The sequence below is a fragment of the Drosophila innubila genome (assembly GCF_004354385.1).
Source record: "Drosophila innubila isolate TH190305 chromosome 2L unlocalized genomic scaffold, UK_Dinn_1.0 4_B_2L, whole genome shotgun sequence".
Classification (NCBI taxonomy): Eukaryota; Metazoa; Arthropoda; class Insecta; order Diptera; family Drosophilidae; genus Drosophila; species Drosophila innubila.
Genome location: NW_022995372.1, coordinates 20,137,617 through 20,155,383, shown reverse-complemented (window position 1 = coordinate 20,155,383; position 17,767 = coordinate 20,137,617). Strand labels below are relative to the sequence as shown.

The window sequence follows — 17,767 nt, the reverse complement described above, 5'->3', positions numbered from 1 at the left end:
CAGCATTCTTTAATGTGACTTAAAATGTTAATGTACAGCGTGACACGCAATTAAAGCACATTGAGAGCGCGCGCTTCACATACACACACACATGGCTCGAAATGAAAATGTGACTAAGCCAAGTGGAAAAGAAAAGTAGCATATTAACGATAATAATTCAAGCTCTTTATTATTTGTTTACGAAATCCAAATATTTGGTTTATAATCCAAGCAAAGCTAAGAATTGAAAAATAATAGAAATGTATTGTTCGATAAATAGTGGTGGATTGTCGATTAATTATGCAGGTGTGATAAGAGTAATCAAGTGGTAAAAAAAAAAAAACAATGAACAGAAATAAGAAAATAAGCTTATAAACTATTTTTTTACCATTTCGGTACTTGTTACGTATCATCAGTTAATTTAAGTTGTGTAAACACGCAATAAATTGTTTTGCGCCAACCTTTATTGTTCGATAATCTGTGGTGGTTGGTCGATTCATTTTTGGGATGCAACCATGGTGCGCAGTGCTGGGAGAATGAAAAAAGTGACATAAATGGCGGAATTGTGCTCAAGCGCCAACATTTGTATTTAATTGAGATTTATCATCAAAATAAGTAAATATTTTCGTTCTTTAAACATACAGCAAATCAATCGCGCTAACAAATAAGTCACCAAGCATCAAACAAAGGCTTTCATTTAAGTGCGCGCCATGTACAAGCGTAAATCTGCACCTATAGTCACGAAGCAGCGGATCACTGCCAGCAGCAGCCCCGAAGCTGATGACTCTACTAGTGTTAACGATGAGATGGATTCTAAAGCATATGGCAATTTCCGCATAGAACTGTCGCAGGAACAACAAAAGCCGCAAATCCAAATGCAGCAGCAATCACAACAATCAGCGCAATCCCAATCACAGCCCAGTCAACAGCGATGTGTGGGTTCGTTGGTGTTATTGACCCAAAAATTCGTAGAACTGATGAAGCAGAATGGTGGTTCGATTGATCTGAAAGAGGTAAACGTTGTGAGCCCATATTCATACATGTACATGCGATTTCTAAACATTTCCAAATATTTGTTTCAGGCCACAAAAATCCTGGACGTGCAGAAGCGACGTATTTACGATATCACCAATGTCCTCGAGGGTATTGGCCTGATTGATAAGGGCAGGCACTGCTCACTTGTTCGTTGGCGGTAAGCATTAAACGCACTTTATATACTTTGTATTGCCTTAATATAGATATATATACTTCATAAATGGGGGTACTGTACTTACTGTACTCAGTATCAAGCATCGATGCATTATATTTTTAAATAATGACTAGTAATAATAATATTGCGACTTTGACTTGTATAGCGGAGGCGGCTTTACGAATGCAAAGGACCGCAAGGATTTCGATGTTGCTCGAGAGCGCACGGATAATCTGAAATCTGTGGAGGAGGACTTGGATAAGCAATTGGAGTACGCGCAACGGAACTTGCACTTTATAATGCAGGATCCAACTAATCAATCGTACGCATATTTAACACGCGATGACTTACTTAACATATATGGTGACGATTCCGTCTTTACTATACCAAATTATGACGAAGAAGTGGAAATTCAGCGAAATGATGTAAGCAACCCGCATTTAATTCAATTCATTTATTTAATATTAACATTTAACATTCTATTTTGCAGAATGAGCTACGCTTTTCACTGGATAATGGCAGCACAATAGATATTCGTTTGGTTACCAACCAAGGCAAAGGTACAACAAATCCACATGATGCCGATGGACCATTTGATGAGCGACACTTGGACATGACACCATCGCCACCATCTTCGCCGTCACACTCCAGCGATGCAGGTGGTGTAATCGGAACTGGCAACGTCATAAAAGATGAACATACCTACTCTTGTAATCCCGAACTGAAGGATGAGATGAAGACCCTCGAAAATGAACTGACTGCTAAAATAATATTTCAAAACTATATGGCTGGCCACTCACTCAGACGATTTTATCCCGATGATCCAAATTTAGGTAAACTACATTATAGATGAACAAACACGAGTTTCTGGTCTCACAACAATGTTCAACTTGTTCTTACAGAAAATCCACCACTTGTGCAGCTTAATCCACCCCAAGAAGACTTTAATTTCGTGCTGAAAAGTGACGAAGGCATCTGCGAACTTTTTGACGTACATTGCTAGGCGACCATAAGCTTAACAGCTTGCGATTCTACGTGGCCGAGTGCGTTGTGCAAATATTTAAGATTAGTAAAATTCTGACCTTTAATATTGTTTTATATTGTAGAAATTTTAAATTAGATTAATTGTAATGTACTTTTGGGCCAATAAAATTACGTCGATACGTAACCGTGTACAACATTATGTACGAATGCATGAAAAATACAGACTCATTATTAATTTATGAACATGTGTGTTTAAAAAGCTATGCAAATTCTATCTATTAATCAGCTTGATTGAAGATACATAAGTGTTTTTATTGATTCAGATTGGGTGTGACACCCGAAAAATAAAGTTAACCATTAATATCCGGGTTTCATGTTGCACGTGTAATATAAACTGCCGTCCACACACCTGCTATACAAACCAGAATTTATTAAAAAGCGCGCCATTCATTCGTGTGAACTAGATAGAATTTGAAGATCTCAATTCCATCAACTTGATATCCAATATCGATTTTGCATACACCAATATGAGTCAGAACACTTGCTATATTTTTAAAGGACAAAATTCTAAGACTGCCTAAATGATGTAAAGTTCTACAATAATAGGAAGAACCATATAACAAAGTGCAAGATTAACATCTTTTTCTTTTAAGCTCGTTTGGTACATACATACATATGTGTGTATATCGATATTAATGATGAACGATTATCTAGTCGCTTGCGCTGCGCGTTCACACTGCTTACACTGACACAGCCTACGCTGGTTCTGGTGAGAAATAGGCACGGCGCAAAGTTCAAATGTAGCTGTGAAATTCTTGGTATAAAATTTATATAAAACCAGAATTATATTTCTTGGAAAAAGGGCATTGTAATGAAGAATGATCTAGATCTAGGTCTGGCAACGTTCAAATAAACGGCAACTTTTTTTTGCACCGTGGCAACGTAAAACACACACAAAGATTCAACATAACGGCACTTGTCAAAACGCGCGAATGCTAAAAATCAGAAAATTGGTGTGAAGGTGCTATTAAAAAAAATCAAGCAAGGTCGAACTTTTTTTTTAGTAAATATTATTATAAAATGAGACAACGTGACATTAGACGCATGTGGGCAACAATTGTGCATCATACGGGGAAAGATAAATATACAAATGAAGAATGGCAAGAAAGTTTCGAGTCATTTTATCAATGCATGCAATTGCCCACCGAGCCCTACATTGATGTAAGTAAAGTAAATGTGTAAAAATTGTAATAATGTTTACATGGAAAATATTTGACTCCCTTTTATAGATCGACAAATTGGTTAAAATCGAAAAAATGCCATCAGATAAGCAGTTGAAGAAGAACAAGATTAATAATTCTCTAGATTTAAAATTGAAGGAAGACTCGAATAATTCGAGCGACATAATTGAGGACTTGCAACCACTGTCGGCACTACAAAAACGAATAAAATTTCTAGTGAAATCGACGGAATCAATCCCAATAACGCAAAAATCCGAGACAAATATAAGCGAACAAAAAACGTCTGTAAGTTCTGAAAGGACCATTGAAATTCCGACTAAACGTAGGCGAGGTCGCAGGCCGATCAAGAAGATTGAACAATCTGAATGTCAACCAACGAAAACTGAAAAAGAAGAGCTGGGTATTCTGCAAGCACAAAAAGAGGAGCAAGAGAGCAAGGTACATGTTGAGATAGAACAGCCAGTTAGGTACTTTAATAATATTAACTACTCTTGTACCATGCAGAAAAAACCTGAGCTAGTTTTGCCAAAAGAAGAGCCATCAAAAGAGCAATCAATTCAAAAGCAAACGACACAAGCAACAAAGCGTCAAGTAAAAAAGTCGGCGGATTCACAACCGTTAAAATCTGAAAACGATTTGAGTATTCAAGACCAGGAAAAAAAGCGAAATGGCAATCAAACGGGTTCAAAGAAAAGGACTTTAGAAAATCAAGCATTTAGTCAAGAACCTAAACGCGCCAGACTGAACCCAAGATCACGTTCAAAGCGGCAATCGAAATTGAACCCAGTAATTGTAGTACACACATCATTAGAGTTATTGCCACCTAATCGATTTCTTTTGTTACCACAGATAAATGGGATACTAATGGCGCACAAATCGCCGACTGCAATCAATTTGATATATGAAGCCCCAACGTCCAGATCAGAAGAACCCGTGCAGTCAACAGAAATTGCTGAAAATCTGATTGTTCAAAATCAAGAATCCAGTCGAAACGATTTTAAATGCATTACGAGGGACTGCTCTGAGATAATAGAAGTTGAGGACAAATCATCGCCCATTCATGAACCTATATTAATACATCTGTCGAATGAAGATAACACTGAAATCAGCCCTGCCGGTGGTACATCTGAGACTATTGAAGTGGATGACAATTCAACGCCCATTCCAATGGATGAATCTGTATTCACAGATCTAAAAATCGATGACTATCAGGATATAAATCAATTGTTGATTGAAAATAACAATGCCGATTTGATAATTGATTCCAAAGAGAATTCTGATTGTGATGAGATTGAACGTTACTTGCAATGCTGTAATGCCAAAACGCCCAGTGAAATTGATGATGAAATTGCTGATACTTCAATTTTCGATAATATTCCCAACGAGACAGTAGAAACAACGAAGATGATTAAAACGCCGAATGAAATTGATCATACAATTTCAGATGCTTTAACTTATGCCGATAGTATTCCCAACGAGAAAACACAGACAGCAGAGACAACGGAGATTATTAAAACACCGACTAAAATCGTTCATGATAATATTCCCAATGAGGGAACTGAGACAACGGAGATAATTGAAACACCCACTAAAATTGGTTTAGAAATTCCAGATAACTCAAACCATTTCAATAATCTTTCCAGCGGAAAAGAAGATACAACGGTAGTCCTTAAAACGCCGAGCGAAATTGATAATGAAACTATAGCTACTAACTTTTTTGACAATATTCCCGACTTGACAACGGAAACTACAGAGATATTTAAAACGCCCTTGGAATTGGATGCGATAATTCAAGATGTGCTGAACTATGAGTTTGAAGATGACGCTTTATCGGTAGCAACATCTTGGGATGGGGAGGATTTATTTCCACCTGATACTAAAACTGACACAGATCCAAACACTAAAGATACAAATAAAAAAGATGTACAAAGGATATCAGTCAAATCAGAGAAGACAGAAACGGAAGAACCGATTCAAGAATTAAATGTTCAAGCTGTTAGACATACAGCTTCAGCTAAGGCGACGTTTGAAGAATTGCGCAGGTTTCGCATACCCAAGAAAATTGATGCAAAGGAATCAAGTCCACAAGAGCAACGTCACTTGAATGGATACCACGAAAAGCAAAAGGAAATAAATCTGCGAGAGCAACGTCCTTTGAATAGATGCCAAAAGCTGAATGGACAAGTCCAAGCGAAACAAGCACCACAAACAGTTCGGCAAAACATTCATTCACGCGAACAGCAAATGTCTAGTAACAGTTGCAATGGATCAATGCCAAGTAAATTGAGTAGAGTGCCTATTTTTGCACCTCCTTATCGATTACCAGCTTGTGAGCCATCACCATCGCTCCCAATCACTCCGAGCGCCTATTCCAATGACAATAATGGAATGTCTGAAATCTTTGGCATCAAGTGCTGGCGTCATTTTTCTCAAAGATGTCGTAAAACCGTTTGCAATCACAGTCTTGCCGATATTGGAGATGTCAAGCGTCGGCTTGACCTGATGAATAATTCTCAGCTAGTCTGCGCCTATAATTTTGTCTTGCGCCATAGCGCCCTCTTCAAATTCTGTTTCTCACTGTTTGCTGAGATCTTTGGCAGACGTTCTGTGCAAACGAAACTCGTTCAAATGGTTGAGCATTGTAGTCTCTATATGGATCTCTGTGTCCCATTCACCACTGAGATTTTCTATTTAATGGTGCGCTATAAGATTCCACCAGAAGTGGCAGCGAGTCACTTTATGAAGCATTTGTGGAAGCCGACTAACGCCAGTATGTATCCGGATTTGGCATTGCAGTTGCTAAGGATCCTGGCCAGCGCTGATTGGTATAATTATACCACGCATCTTGAGGAGCTATTTTCACACAAAGAATTTAAGACTCCCATCGAGTTTATAGTGTCGATTGCACAAGATGCTATAGCTAAGAATCAGCCGCTGCTTATTGACAAATTGTACGAGGTAATACTATTTATTCCCTTCGGGCGGAACAAAGATGCCTTGACATCGGTTTTTAACATTCTTCAAAAAGCTCCACAGCTGCAACAGACGGAGCAGCAACAACAAGAAGGGGAACCGCAAGAAAATCAAAAGCAGCTGGCGGAAGTGCAACTGCAGCTAAAGTTGAAACAGCAACAACACATGCAAAAGCAATCGATGCAGCAACAACTTTTGCACCAACAGCACTTGCAACAACATCAGATGCATCAACAACACATGCAGCAGCAACAACCTTTGCAGCAACAACCTTTGCAGCAACAACAACACATACAGCAACAACAACATGTACAGCAACAACAACGCATACAGCAACAACTCATGCAACAACAACACAATCAACGACAACACATGCAACAGCAACACATGCAACAGCAACACAATCAACAACAACACATGCAACAGCAACACATGCAACAGCAACACATGCAACAGCAACACATGCAACAACAACACATTCAACAACACATGCAACAACAAATACAGCAACAACCATTGCAGCAACAACTAATGCAACAAAACCACATACAAAAACAGCTACAGCAACATCAATTACAACAACTACATATGCAGCAGCATCAGTTGCCCCAACAACAGCTACACCAGCAACAGATACAGCAACAACACATGCAACAACTACCTAGACAATTGTCAAACAGTGGACATATTATAATATAATGATAAAATATTAATAATGGCTGTTGAACAGCACAAACTTATTATTTTTCTCTTTCATTTTTTATATTTCGTTTCGAATTTTATACAAATAAAAGTTGTATTTTAGCAGTACATTTGTTTTTTAATGTGTACTTATGTCTAGTTTCTCTTTTTGCCGCGACTCCAATTCTTTTTTGCCCCAGCAGCCCCCTTACTGTTGTTGCCCTTGCCTTTGCCACCCATGGGTTTCATTCGCTTGCGGGCACCCGTAAATTGCTCAGAATCATCGTGATCTCCAGCAGCTGCCCGCTTGTTGCCCTTGCCCCCTTTGTAGCCCTTGCTGTCCTCCAAATCTTTAAGTTCCAGTTTTGCAGTCCGTTGTGCCTCAGCGACACGTTCCTGCAGAGCCATCACTTCGTCCTCCTCGCACTTGTACAGTGGCAATTGTTTGCCCAACAGATGCTCAATGCGCTGATACAACTCAATGTCATACTGGCTAACCATTGTGATGGCTTGGCCAGAACGACCGGCACGAGCCGTGCGACCAACACGATGAATGTAGTCCTTGCTGTGTGTGGGTATGTCAAAGTTGACCACCACATCCACGTGTGGAATGTCGAGACCACGTGAGGCCACATCTGTTGATATCAGTATGGAACGATTTTTCGCCTTGAATTTGTTGAGAGCCGCCAATCGCTTGTTCTGTGACATCTGACCATGCAGTGGTATGGCGGCCAGTCCGAGGGCACGGAGCATCAGAGCTGTCTTCACGGTGTTGTTGCAGGTACTGCAGAAGATCATGAAACTGTTCCCGGCCAATTCGTTCAGTATGTGCACAAGATACACATCCTTGTACTTGACCGGTACGAAGAGATAATATTGCTGCAGCTGATCAACGGTTTGGTATTTGTTGGACACCTCCACCTTGACGGGATCCTTCAGCGAGGCACGCTGCAGTTTCTTCACCTTCTTGGTCATCGTGGCGCTGAATAAAAATGTTCGACGCTCGCGAGGCAGCACCTTTAGAATCTTGTCCAGCTCAACCTCAAAGTCCATGTTGAGTATGCGATCGGCCTCGTCCATGACCAAGTATTTAATGGCCTTCAAATTAAAGCCCTTCAAGTTCTCCAGGTGATCCACTAGACGACCAGGCGTGGCAATGATTATATGTGGCTTCTTTGCCAACTGCAGGCCCTGTGCAACCATATCCATGCCACCGACCACAACACAACATTTGATGCCAATGCCGCTGCCTTTGGAGGAAAGAAAAAAAAACACAATATTGAAAAAGATGCGAAAACTGTTTGCACTTCCACCTACAATCGACATTTATACTCAGGGGTAGTAAAAAATACAAAATATAATAATTTCACATTTTCGTTTATAAAGGTATCATACAAGCTTCGACAATAAACAAAAAGAAAACCCAAAATATGATTTTAAGGACTATTCTTAATGTTTGTGATCGGAATAATGCTTTCATTATTATTTTGCATTCTGACATTGGTTTTTATCTTATTCTTTATTTTGAATGCGTATGAGGTACTCATTGATATATGTATCTATTAAATAAAACACTCACCCAAAGCCTCAAACTGTTCGCCTATTTGGAAAGCCAATTCGCGTGTTGGCGTCAATACGAGTGCGAAATAACGCTGTGGATTTTCAAGCAGCGAGTGGAGGATGGGTAAAGCAAAGGCACCTGTCTTGCCAGAGCCGGTTTCGGCCAGGCCAATGACATCCTTGCCCTGCAATGCAACAGGTATAGCTTCCTTTTGAATTTTTGAAGGCGCTTTCCATTTGAGCTCCTCGCAGGCCTTGCACAGTGTGTCGTTTAGACCCTAAATAAATGAATATAGTTAGAAACCACAAATTGCTTGTGTTTATTGAGGTATTTACAAGATCTTTCCATGTTAACGCCTTTTCATCATTTGTCGGTTTTTCATCTTCGCTGGCATCCTCCGTGTCATTATTTGTTTGTTCGTCAGCATTTTCAGCGCCATCGTCCTCTTCAGCATCTGTGTTCTCCTGTTCTTCCTCACCACTTAGCTCTTCTTCGCTCGTTTGCAAGTGTGCTTGGTCGTCTTCTGAAGTTTCCGACATTTTGTTACATATTCTTTATCCTTTTTTTTTTTTTAGCGAATATTGACAGTCGCAACACGTGCTCGTTGAGAAGAGAACGTGTTGAAGTTTATTGTTCGGGGTTGCCCCCCCGGTCAAAAGGTTGGTCCCAGAAAAAAAATTTTTGTGTGAGAGGAAAAAATACCTGTTTATGGCTGGAGCGCGTCCGAAAATATCTGAAATTGCGTTGCAAAACAGCTAAAAAAAAACAAAACAGAATGGCAGCCCTGAACCCAAAAACAGTGTGGCAGCCTTGAACCCAAAAAAAAATCGAAAATTAATTAAAAAAAAGACTAGGTTTAAGACCATTGAATGAATAAAATAAGAATATATTTATTGATATCCTAATAAATACATGGATAAGAAATGAGGATGTTTTTCAAGATAATCAATAATTTAAGGTCTTGAAAAATCGATGAATCGATATTTCCGTCGACAATCCTCAAACTTTGCAACTCTGCATAAATCGCACAACTCTACAGCAGATAGTAAAAAAAAACAAATCAATAGAAACACAACTAAAGTGAAATTTTTGAGTAACTAAAACGCCCACTTAATATACGGCTATATATCTGAAACAGTTGAAATATTTATTATGAGTTGAAGGTGCAGAGTTTACACCTGCTGTTGTTGTTTCTTATTGTTAATGTGATGCATAGTTATTTGTCTCTAACAATTTGCAATTGCATTTTAGGTGAACCTTAAAAATCCATTGTGAAAAATTGTGGGGTTGTGGGAGTAAAACGGATACTCAATAGTAAAAGAGCGTAAGCCAGTGTGAGCGAGTGTGTGTGTGTGCAGTGGTGGAGAGGAGCACGACATGTATTTGATGTGTACTCAGCGGCCGAAGAGAGCGCATTAAACAAGAACAAATCACACACACACACAACAGTGAGCAAGTTTGTTGTGGGGGAGTCGCAGTCGGTTTTGAGAAATACACACGCTTTTCGCCAGCGCCAGTAGATAGAACAGAAAACATACATACGTCTACAGCGAAAGGAGAATATTGCGAAAGGAGAATATTGCGAAAAATAGAAAAAAGCAAACTTAACTAGGCGAAGACTTAAAGTAGACAGCACACTATAAGGCAACGAAATGAATCCAGCAGTTGATGCGTGGGCGGTAACCCAACGTGAAAAGCTCAAGTATCAGGAGCAGTTCAGAGCTCTGCAACCGCAGGCCGGATTTATAACCGGGGCCCAGGCGAAAGGATTCTTTTTGCAGTCGCAGTTGCCGCCGTTGATTTTGGGTCAAATATGGTGAGTAATGAGTCATATATTTTGTTTATAATTCGCGTTAATATTTAAGGCGTCAACGCTAACCGATAAGAAATTATGTATATGAAATTGAAATACTGCTGACATTGTTTTGTTTGGTTCCTTTTGATATGATATAGAGATGAGCAACCAAAACAAAGCGATGTCACGATCACGCGTGAAATCACGATATTCTTAAAATAAGCACAAAATGTTCAGTATTCTTATACTCTTTCAAAGCGTACCTAGTATAGTTTTGTCACAATCTTATAAAACTTTTAAACGGTTTCTGTGCAATCTAGTTTCTCCGTACTTTTATTTTTTAATTACGCTTAAAAGCTTTTAAATCCACGACTCACGCACATCTCTAATACGATGTTTGTGTTGTATCTTTTTTGCAGGGCCTTGGCTGACACGGATTCCGATGGCAAAATGAACATTAATGAGTTCAGCATAGCATGCAAGCTTATCAATCTGAAGCTGCGTGGCATGGAAGTTCCAAAGACTCTGCCGCCCACGTTGCTCAGCTCTCTGACGGATGCTGTTGTTGGCGGCCCAACGCCCACAATGACGCCACGTGGATCGACCAGCTCGATGAGTCCAATAGATCCGCTTAAAAGCATTGCTGCATTGCCGGCTGCTGTGCCGGCTCCTATTATAGCTCCTCCAGCTGTGGCGCCGCCAGTTGCTGTAGCTCCTGTTGCTGTGCCCGCAGCGATTGTCTCGCCACCGCAAAGCAATCCACCAAGTCGGCATATGTCCATCTCCGAGCGTGCTCCATCCATTGAGTCGCCGTAAGTAGCACACATGTTTTAATAATGATTCATTATTGATCCCCCGTTTCCCTCCACAGTCAAGCGGAGTGGGCTGTGCAGGCGGCACAGAAACGAAAATACACGCAGGTGTTCAATGCCAATGATCGAACACGTTCCGGCTACTTGACGGGCGCCCAGGCCCGCGGCGTTCTGGTGCAGAGTAAACTTCCTCAGGTGACATTGGCGCAAATCTGGACACTCGCTGATGTGGATGGGGATGGCCGGCTGAGCTGTGATGAGTTTATTCTGGCCATGTTTCTGTGCGAAAAGGCCATGGCGGGCGAGAAGATACCCGTCACTTTACCCTTAGATTGGGTGCCACCTAGCTTGCGCAAGACCAAGTCGCGTCCGGGCTCCGTCTCAGGTGTTGGCTCACGTCCAGGCTCTCAGCCAGCCTCGCGACATACATCGGTCTCGTCACAAGGTGGAGCAATGTCCGATGCTGATCCAGCAGCTGGCTTGCCGCAAAGTACGTGTAATTTAGTAATCTAATCTGTAGATAACCATAATTTCTACAATCTTTCAGCTTCATTCGAAGACAAGCGCAAGGAGAACTACGAGAAGGGCAAAGTGGAGCTGGATCGCAGGCGCAAGCTAATGGAGGATCAACAGCGCAAGGAACGTGAAGAACGTGAACGCAAGGAACGCGAGGAGGCGGACAAGCGTGAGAAGGCACGCCTGGAAGCCGAGCGCAAGCAGCAGGAGGAATTGGAGCGTCAGTTGCAACGACAGCGTGAAATCGAAATGGAGAAGGAGGAGCAACGCAAGCGTGAGCTGGAAGCCAAGGAGGCAGCTAGAAAGTGAGCTTGAAATCTCGTCAAAATGCCCATAAAATAATCAACATTGTTAAATATGTTTTTGCTTAACAGGGAGTTAGAGAAGCAGCGTCAACAGGAATGGGAGCAGGCACGCATTGCCGAAATGAACGCACAGAAGCAGCGGGAACAGGAGCGTGTCCTCAAGCAAAAGGCACACAATACTCAGCTCAATGTGGAGCTAAGCACGCTTAACGAAAAGGCAAGAAAATTGGTCAAAACCGACTTCCAGATTTTGCACTAATATTGCACTTATGTACTCTACAGATAAAAGATCTATCGCAAAAGATTTGCGACACACGAGCTGGAGTGACCAATGTCAAGTCTGTAATCGATGGAATGCGCACACAGCGCGACACTTCAATGAGCGAAATGGCACAGCTAAAAGCACGCATCAAGGAGCAAAATGCCAAGCTTCTCCAGCTGACACAGGAGCGAGGCAAATGGGATGCTAAGAGCAAAGTCAGCGGAGCAACGGCTGGAGACCCTGCTCAGCAGGAGCAGCTAAATGCAGCGTTTGCACACAAGCAGGTGAGCAGAAGATATACATATTCATGATTGGTATTGATAGCTGAGTCGATATAACCACCAATTCAATTTACAACAAACATTATAATAACATTAATTATAATAATAATTTCACTGCAGCTGCTGATCAAGCAAATCAAGGACAAGGTGGAAAACATAAGGAAGGAGATTGAATCCAAGAAGGAGGATCTCAATTCAAACGATGTTACAATGCAGGAATTAAAGGCCGAACTTTCGGCGCTAATCACCAAATGCGAAGATCTGTACAAGGAGTACGATGTTGAGCGTACTTCGGTGCTGGAATTGAAATATAATCGCAAGAATGAAACGTCTACAATTAGCTCTACTTCCGCCTGGGACACTGGCAGCACTTGGGGCACCACTGCGGCCAGTGAACCAGCGGCTGTTGATGCCTATGGCGGCTATGGACTTAGTAATGATACCGCTGCTGCTGTGACAGCACCGGCTGTTGATATCAGTGGACCAGCACCGGAAGGATTTGTTAAATATCGTGCTGTCTATGAGTTCAATGCGCGCAATACGGAGGAGATTACATTTGTGCCGGGCGATTTAATTCTAGTGCCATTGGAACAGAATGCAGAGCCTGGTTGGTTAGCAGGCGAGATTAATGGTCATACTGGTTGGTTCCCTGAATCTTACGTCGAGAAGATTGAGGAAGAGCCAACGACCTCGGCAATTACTGCTGAGCCAGCAGCCGTGACAGAAAGCTATAATGACACCAACGCCTTACCGGCGTCGGAGTCGGAGCTAGCCACGACAGCGGCAGCAGCAGGTGATGTCGAGTATTATATAGCCGCATATCCTTATGAATCAGCCGAAGAAGGTGACTTAAGCTTCGGCGCTGGCGAAATGGTCATGGTCATCAAAAAGGAAGGCGAATGGTGGACGGGCACAATTGGCAATCGCACTGGCATGTTCCCATCGAACTATGTGCAAAAGGCGGATGTGGGAACAGCAACAACTACAGCAACTACTATGGTCGAATCTGCTGTGGTTCCTGATCCACTTGAGGCTGCAGAGCAGGTGAGAATAGCTAACAAGTTCATGTCGTGGTCAACAATCATGTGCTCATCTACTAATCCAATGCTTTTCATGTGCTAAAACAAAACCTTCAACCCAAATACCATATCACATCATGCTGAACGCTGACCAGGAGGTGAACCTCAATGGCACCACTGCCTTTGCTGCTGAGCCAGAGATACAGCCGCAAATACAGTCGCTATCACAGTCGCAACCACAGTCACAACCACAGCCACAGCCACAGACCCTTGAGCTGGAGGAGTCCCATACAAACGAAGATGTTGACACTGAAGTATCGCAGATAAATACGCAGTCCAAGTCACCGAACGAACCGGCCGAGAGCTACAGTCGGCCCATGTCACGCACCTCTTCCATGACACCCGTAAATAGTTGACTTACATATTGAGGGGTGTCAGAGAAAACACTAGTGAAATTTAGTTCTGTGGCTTAATTTCAGAATCTCAGTAGCACAGAAAAAGTAAAAATTTTATTTTTCGAAAACGCAAAAATTTATTTTCCAATTTGCATTTTTTTTATGTTTTAGTTAATATTAAATATTTTTTTTAAATTGAGTTTTAAAAATATTTATCGGTTTTGTGAAGCAATTTTAAATGCAATTGACTATACAACCATTATAATTAAATGAAAGAGGAATCCACATTGCTTAGGAAATTACTTAAATATCTAGAATAAGTTTCTCCGACATCGAATATTGGTTTTTAGTAAACTCTTGGTTGAAAGGGATATCTGTGACACCCCCGATTATGATAGAGTTTAATTATTTTGTGTTTAAGCGATGCTAACTAATCAACACTCTCTACCATCATTGCTTTGCAGGGCATGCGCGCCAAGCGTTCGGAGATAGCACAAGTTATTGCTCCATATGAGGCCACCAGCACAGAGCAGTTGTCGCTGACACGCGGCCAGTTAATAATGATACGCAAGAAAACCGATTCCGGTTGGTGGGAGGGCGAGTTGCAGGCCAAGGGCAGACGTCGTCAGATTGGCTGGTTCCCGGCCACCTATGTAAAGGTGTTGCAAGGTGGACGCAACAGCGGACGCAACACGCCCGTCTCCGGCAGCCGCATTGAGATGACCGAACAGATTTTGGGTTTGTTTGCTAAGAAATACTAAGTATAGGGAAATTGCACTTATCATATTAATTCGATTGCAGATAAGGTGATTGCGCTATATCCGTACAAAGCACAAAACGACGATGAGCTATCGTTCGATAAGGATGATATCATTAGCGTCCTGGGCCGCGATGAGCCGGAATGGTGGCGCGGCGAACTGAATGGTCTCTCCGGGCTGTTTCCCAGCAACTATGTGGGTCCGTTTGTGACGTCCGGTAAGACAGCGAAACAGAACGGCACAAAATCAAAGTGAATCTCCTGAAAAACTGGCATAACACCCGCCTCTCCTCTTCCACAAAACAACCATGACGATGCTTTATAAGTTGTTTCCTAAAACGCTCTCTCATGCTCCGCACACATTCCAATTTATATTTGTATTTCGTTTGATAATTTATATATTTTTTGCCTTTATATCGAATAAGTAATGCCAATTTATTCTCGCCAAGTTCTTGAAATTGTCTTCATTTGATGCTTAGTTGTAAATTGTTGCAATATCTCCCCTCAAATTTTGTATCTATTGTTAATTGTTATTATTTAGTTGTTTAGCAATTATTTAATTTTAAGTGAAAAGGCTCTCCACACATTGTTTCCTTGTTAGCCAATCTCTAGATATAATTGATAATGATTTGCATTAAATTGCATACGTACATCTGTGTATTGTGTAGTCCATTGATTTTGTATTTATTTAGTATACTTTTTATCGTCTACTTTACTTTTATTTATACAATATATACATACATGGTTATACTGTACATAAACAAAACTAATTAAATGCTCTTTTAATCTCAATTTCTAAATATTAACATGCTGCACACAGGAAACGTATAACGAGCCATCGGTTTTGGTCTATAAGCGACAACAACTACAACCACATCAACAACATCAACAAAAGCAAAAAATGCATACGACTTGATAATAGTCGAATTAAGCTTGCATGAGATTAAGAAATGCAAATAGATTATTATTAACTGGCAGCAAGCGCAAAATATTTTTTATAGTTTACTAAAAAAAATGTTCATTTGATTTTTCGTGCATATTTGGAAGTAATCCCTAGAATTAATGTTTTCATATCCTACCAGGCTAATTCTTTTGATTACCAGCTTAGACTTGATCTTAAATCTTATGTTTATGCTTAAATTAACGGAAGTTCTCAAAAAGTAGAGGATGATTATTAAGAGCTCAGATATATATCTTGTTCTCATATAGAATCAAATTACATAAATATAATCAACCAAATTACCATTTAAAATTCAAATTGAAATCGGATTCAAGTTACATACATATTTAAAAGAATATACATTAGATAATATGCATATTAAATGAGAGATACATAATTATATCAAAGGACAATTACATTTCCGTTATATTAGATGTGTGTTTTAAGCCAATACAAAACCCAATAACATACATACATATATTAAAAGTGTTTTTTCCTCCCCAAATACCTAAACGAATAATACATATACTAAATATTAAAAGATAAACATAAAAAAATATTTATATAATGATGGTTTTCCGTGTTTTCCAGTAATATGCATATGTATTTGTATATATAAATATATGTATCTATATATTATTTATCGCTAATATCGATATTAATTGTTAACTAAATACTAAGCATGATGACCATTCACTAATCTTAAATCTGTATGGGAAGGAGTTCGATTTTAATCGATGCTTTCACATAGAATAACAGTATTGGTAATCATAATTGAACAGACCCGTTCTGGATTCCCCTTTCGAAACCAATTCAGCTACTAGCCTAAGAGACAATCAAGTCTCTTTGCTTTGGTATTTAGGTTTTCGACGATCCTGAAAGTATGCGTTTGACGATTCTGCGGGAATTGTTTCGATGAGGGAACTCGGTGCAGGCCTGAGTATCACCTTCAGTTGCATAATCATAATCGTATGTTTAGTTAATATTTTTTTTAATTGCTGTCTACTACTTTAAGCGCTTATATTAACTGCCATAATTATATTAGTTTGTATTTATTATATAAATGTTGAAATGGTTTGCAAATCTGTCTATTAGAAAATTGTATAAAAAAGGATATTGTATAAAATTTGTGTAGATCAAATATCACTTATGCTGTACGATTATTCTAATTGCAATTTAGCTATATATAAATATACTATATACATACTTACATATACACATACATATAATCATGTTATGTTCTGTTATGCTGTGCGTCAGTTCAATGCTAGTTACAGTTATACAGGGGTGTTCCAGAAATGTAAACAAGCAACAATGTATGTGTTTTTGTTTGGTTTTCGGTTGATTTGTATTTCTAGAACACACCTGATAGTCTATCTTAAATTGTACTCTCAATGATATAAATATATTCTTACATATAGATATATATATAAAGCCCACTCTCAATTGCCTTTCAAGAAAATGATATCCAGTACATACTATATGTAAAACGATGAATCTTACTCGAAACTTGTTATTGTATACAACAACTATACATGCACATACATATATATACGTCTATAGCTCCATCAAGGATGTTCTCAGTTCCACTTTTGAATCATTTTTACAAAAGTGTTGAATTCATTTGAGTTATCCTTATCAAATGATTTATTTATTTCGGTTAATTCGATTTGAAAATGGAATTCAGAACAGTTCTGAGTAACTTTAAAAAACAAAAGCGAGAATCTAATAATCTGACTCCTTTGTATGCACTGAAAACATACTTATATATTTATGTAGCTAAAGTTGGGTTGATTATAAATGAATAAACACAAAAATATAAAGACTATATATATATAGTATATTTATATACAATGATATATTTAGGAAAAAACTACAATATTTCACTAGCAAAATGTTAAATAGAGGCAAAAGCAATTTCCGTTTACCATAATGTATGTATGAGATGCACAGTGTGCATTGCACACTTCTTATAGAGCCTACTACTAATACACACAAACACACACACACACACATAAATATATACAGGTCTGTTCCGATTTGTTTAATCGTTAAAGAGTTCATGAATTTAAATAAA

At 39.6% G+C, this 17,767-nt stretch overlaps 4 protein-coding genes across 6 annotated transcripts; 3 read left to right on the top strand and 1 right to left on the bottom strand.

Annotated features, from left to right (window-relative positions):
• The first annotated feature begins 504 nt into the window (after positions 1-504).
• Positions 505-2,370, top strand: LOC117781879 (transcription factor E2F2). The gene is made up of 5 exons (XM_034618759.1): positions 505-992; positions 1,062-1,171; positions 1,335-1,593; positions 1,659-2,001; positions 2,071-2,370. Exons 1-5 carry the CDS (start codon positions 690-692, stop codon positions 2,169-2,171), a joined length of 1,116 nt encoding a protein of 371 aa, XP_034474650.1. The 5' UTR covers positions 505-689; the 3' UTR covers positions 2,172-2,370.
• A 768-nt stretch (positions 2,371-3,138) lies between these two features.
• Positions 3,139-6,511, top strand: LOC117779982 (protein deadlock). Its single transcript, XM_034616341.1, has 5 exons — positions 3,139-3,373; positions 3,442-3,831; positions 3,898-4,179; positions 4,243-6,351; positions 6,422-6,511. Exons 1-5 carry the CDS (start codon positions 3,233-3,235, stop codon positions 6,509-6,511), a joined length of 3,012 nt encoding a protein of 1,003 aa, XP_034472232.1. The 5' UTR covers positions 3,139-3,232.
• Positions 6,512-7,183: 672 nt separating this feature from the next.
• LOC117780732 (probable ATP-dependent RNA helicase DDX47) lies at positions 7,184-9,285 on the bottom strand. The gene is made up of 3 exons (XM_034617371.1): positions 8,944-9,285; positions 8,627-8,885; positions 7,184-8,297 (listed from the first exon to the last, which is right to left on the bottom strand). The coding sequence occupies exons 1-3, from the start codon at positions 9,145-9,147 to the stop codon at positions 7,204-7,206; spliced, it is 1,557 nt and encodes a 518-aa protein (XP_034473262.1). The 5' UTR covers positions 9,148-9,285; the 3' UTR covers positions 7,184-7,203.
• Positions 9,286-9,694: 409 nt separating this feature from the next.
• On the top strand, positions 9,695-15,666 carry LOC117782132 (intersectin-1-like). 3 transcript variants are annotated; one of them, XM_034619105.1, is made up of 11 exons: positions 9,695-10,424; positions 10,823-11,215; positions 11,275-11,705; positions 11,763-12,036; positions 12,106-12,253; positions 12,319-12,582; positions 12,700-13,623; positions 13,754-14,002; positions 14,458-14,731; positions 14,795-14,968; positions 15,571-15,666. In XM_034619105.1, exons 1-11 carry the CDS (start codon positions 10,261-10,263, stop codon positions 15,579-15,581), a joined length of 3,306 nt encoding a protein of 1,101 aa, XP_034474996.1. In that variant the 5' UTR covers positions 9,695-10,260; the 3' UTR covers positions 15,582-15,666. The 3 variants fall into 3 exon arrangements, with proteins under 3 accessions (XP_034474996.1, XP_034474995.1, XP_034474997.1); XM_034619104.1 differs by lacking the exon at positions 15,571-15,666 and having other exon boundaries at positions 9,696-10,424; positions 14,795-15,417; XM_034619106.1 differs by lacking the exons at positions 13,754-14,002; positions 15,571-15,666 and having other exon boundaries at positions 9,697-10,424; positions 14,795-15,417.
• The last annotated feature ends 2,101 nt before the right edge of the window (positions 15,667-17,767 follow it).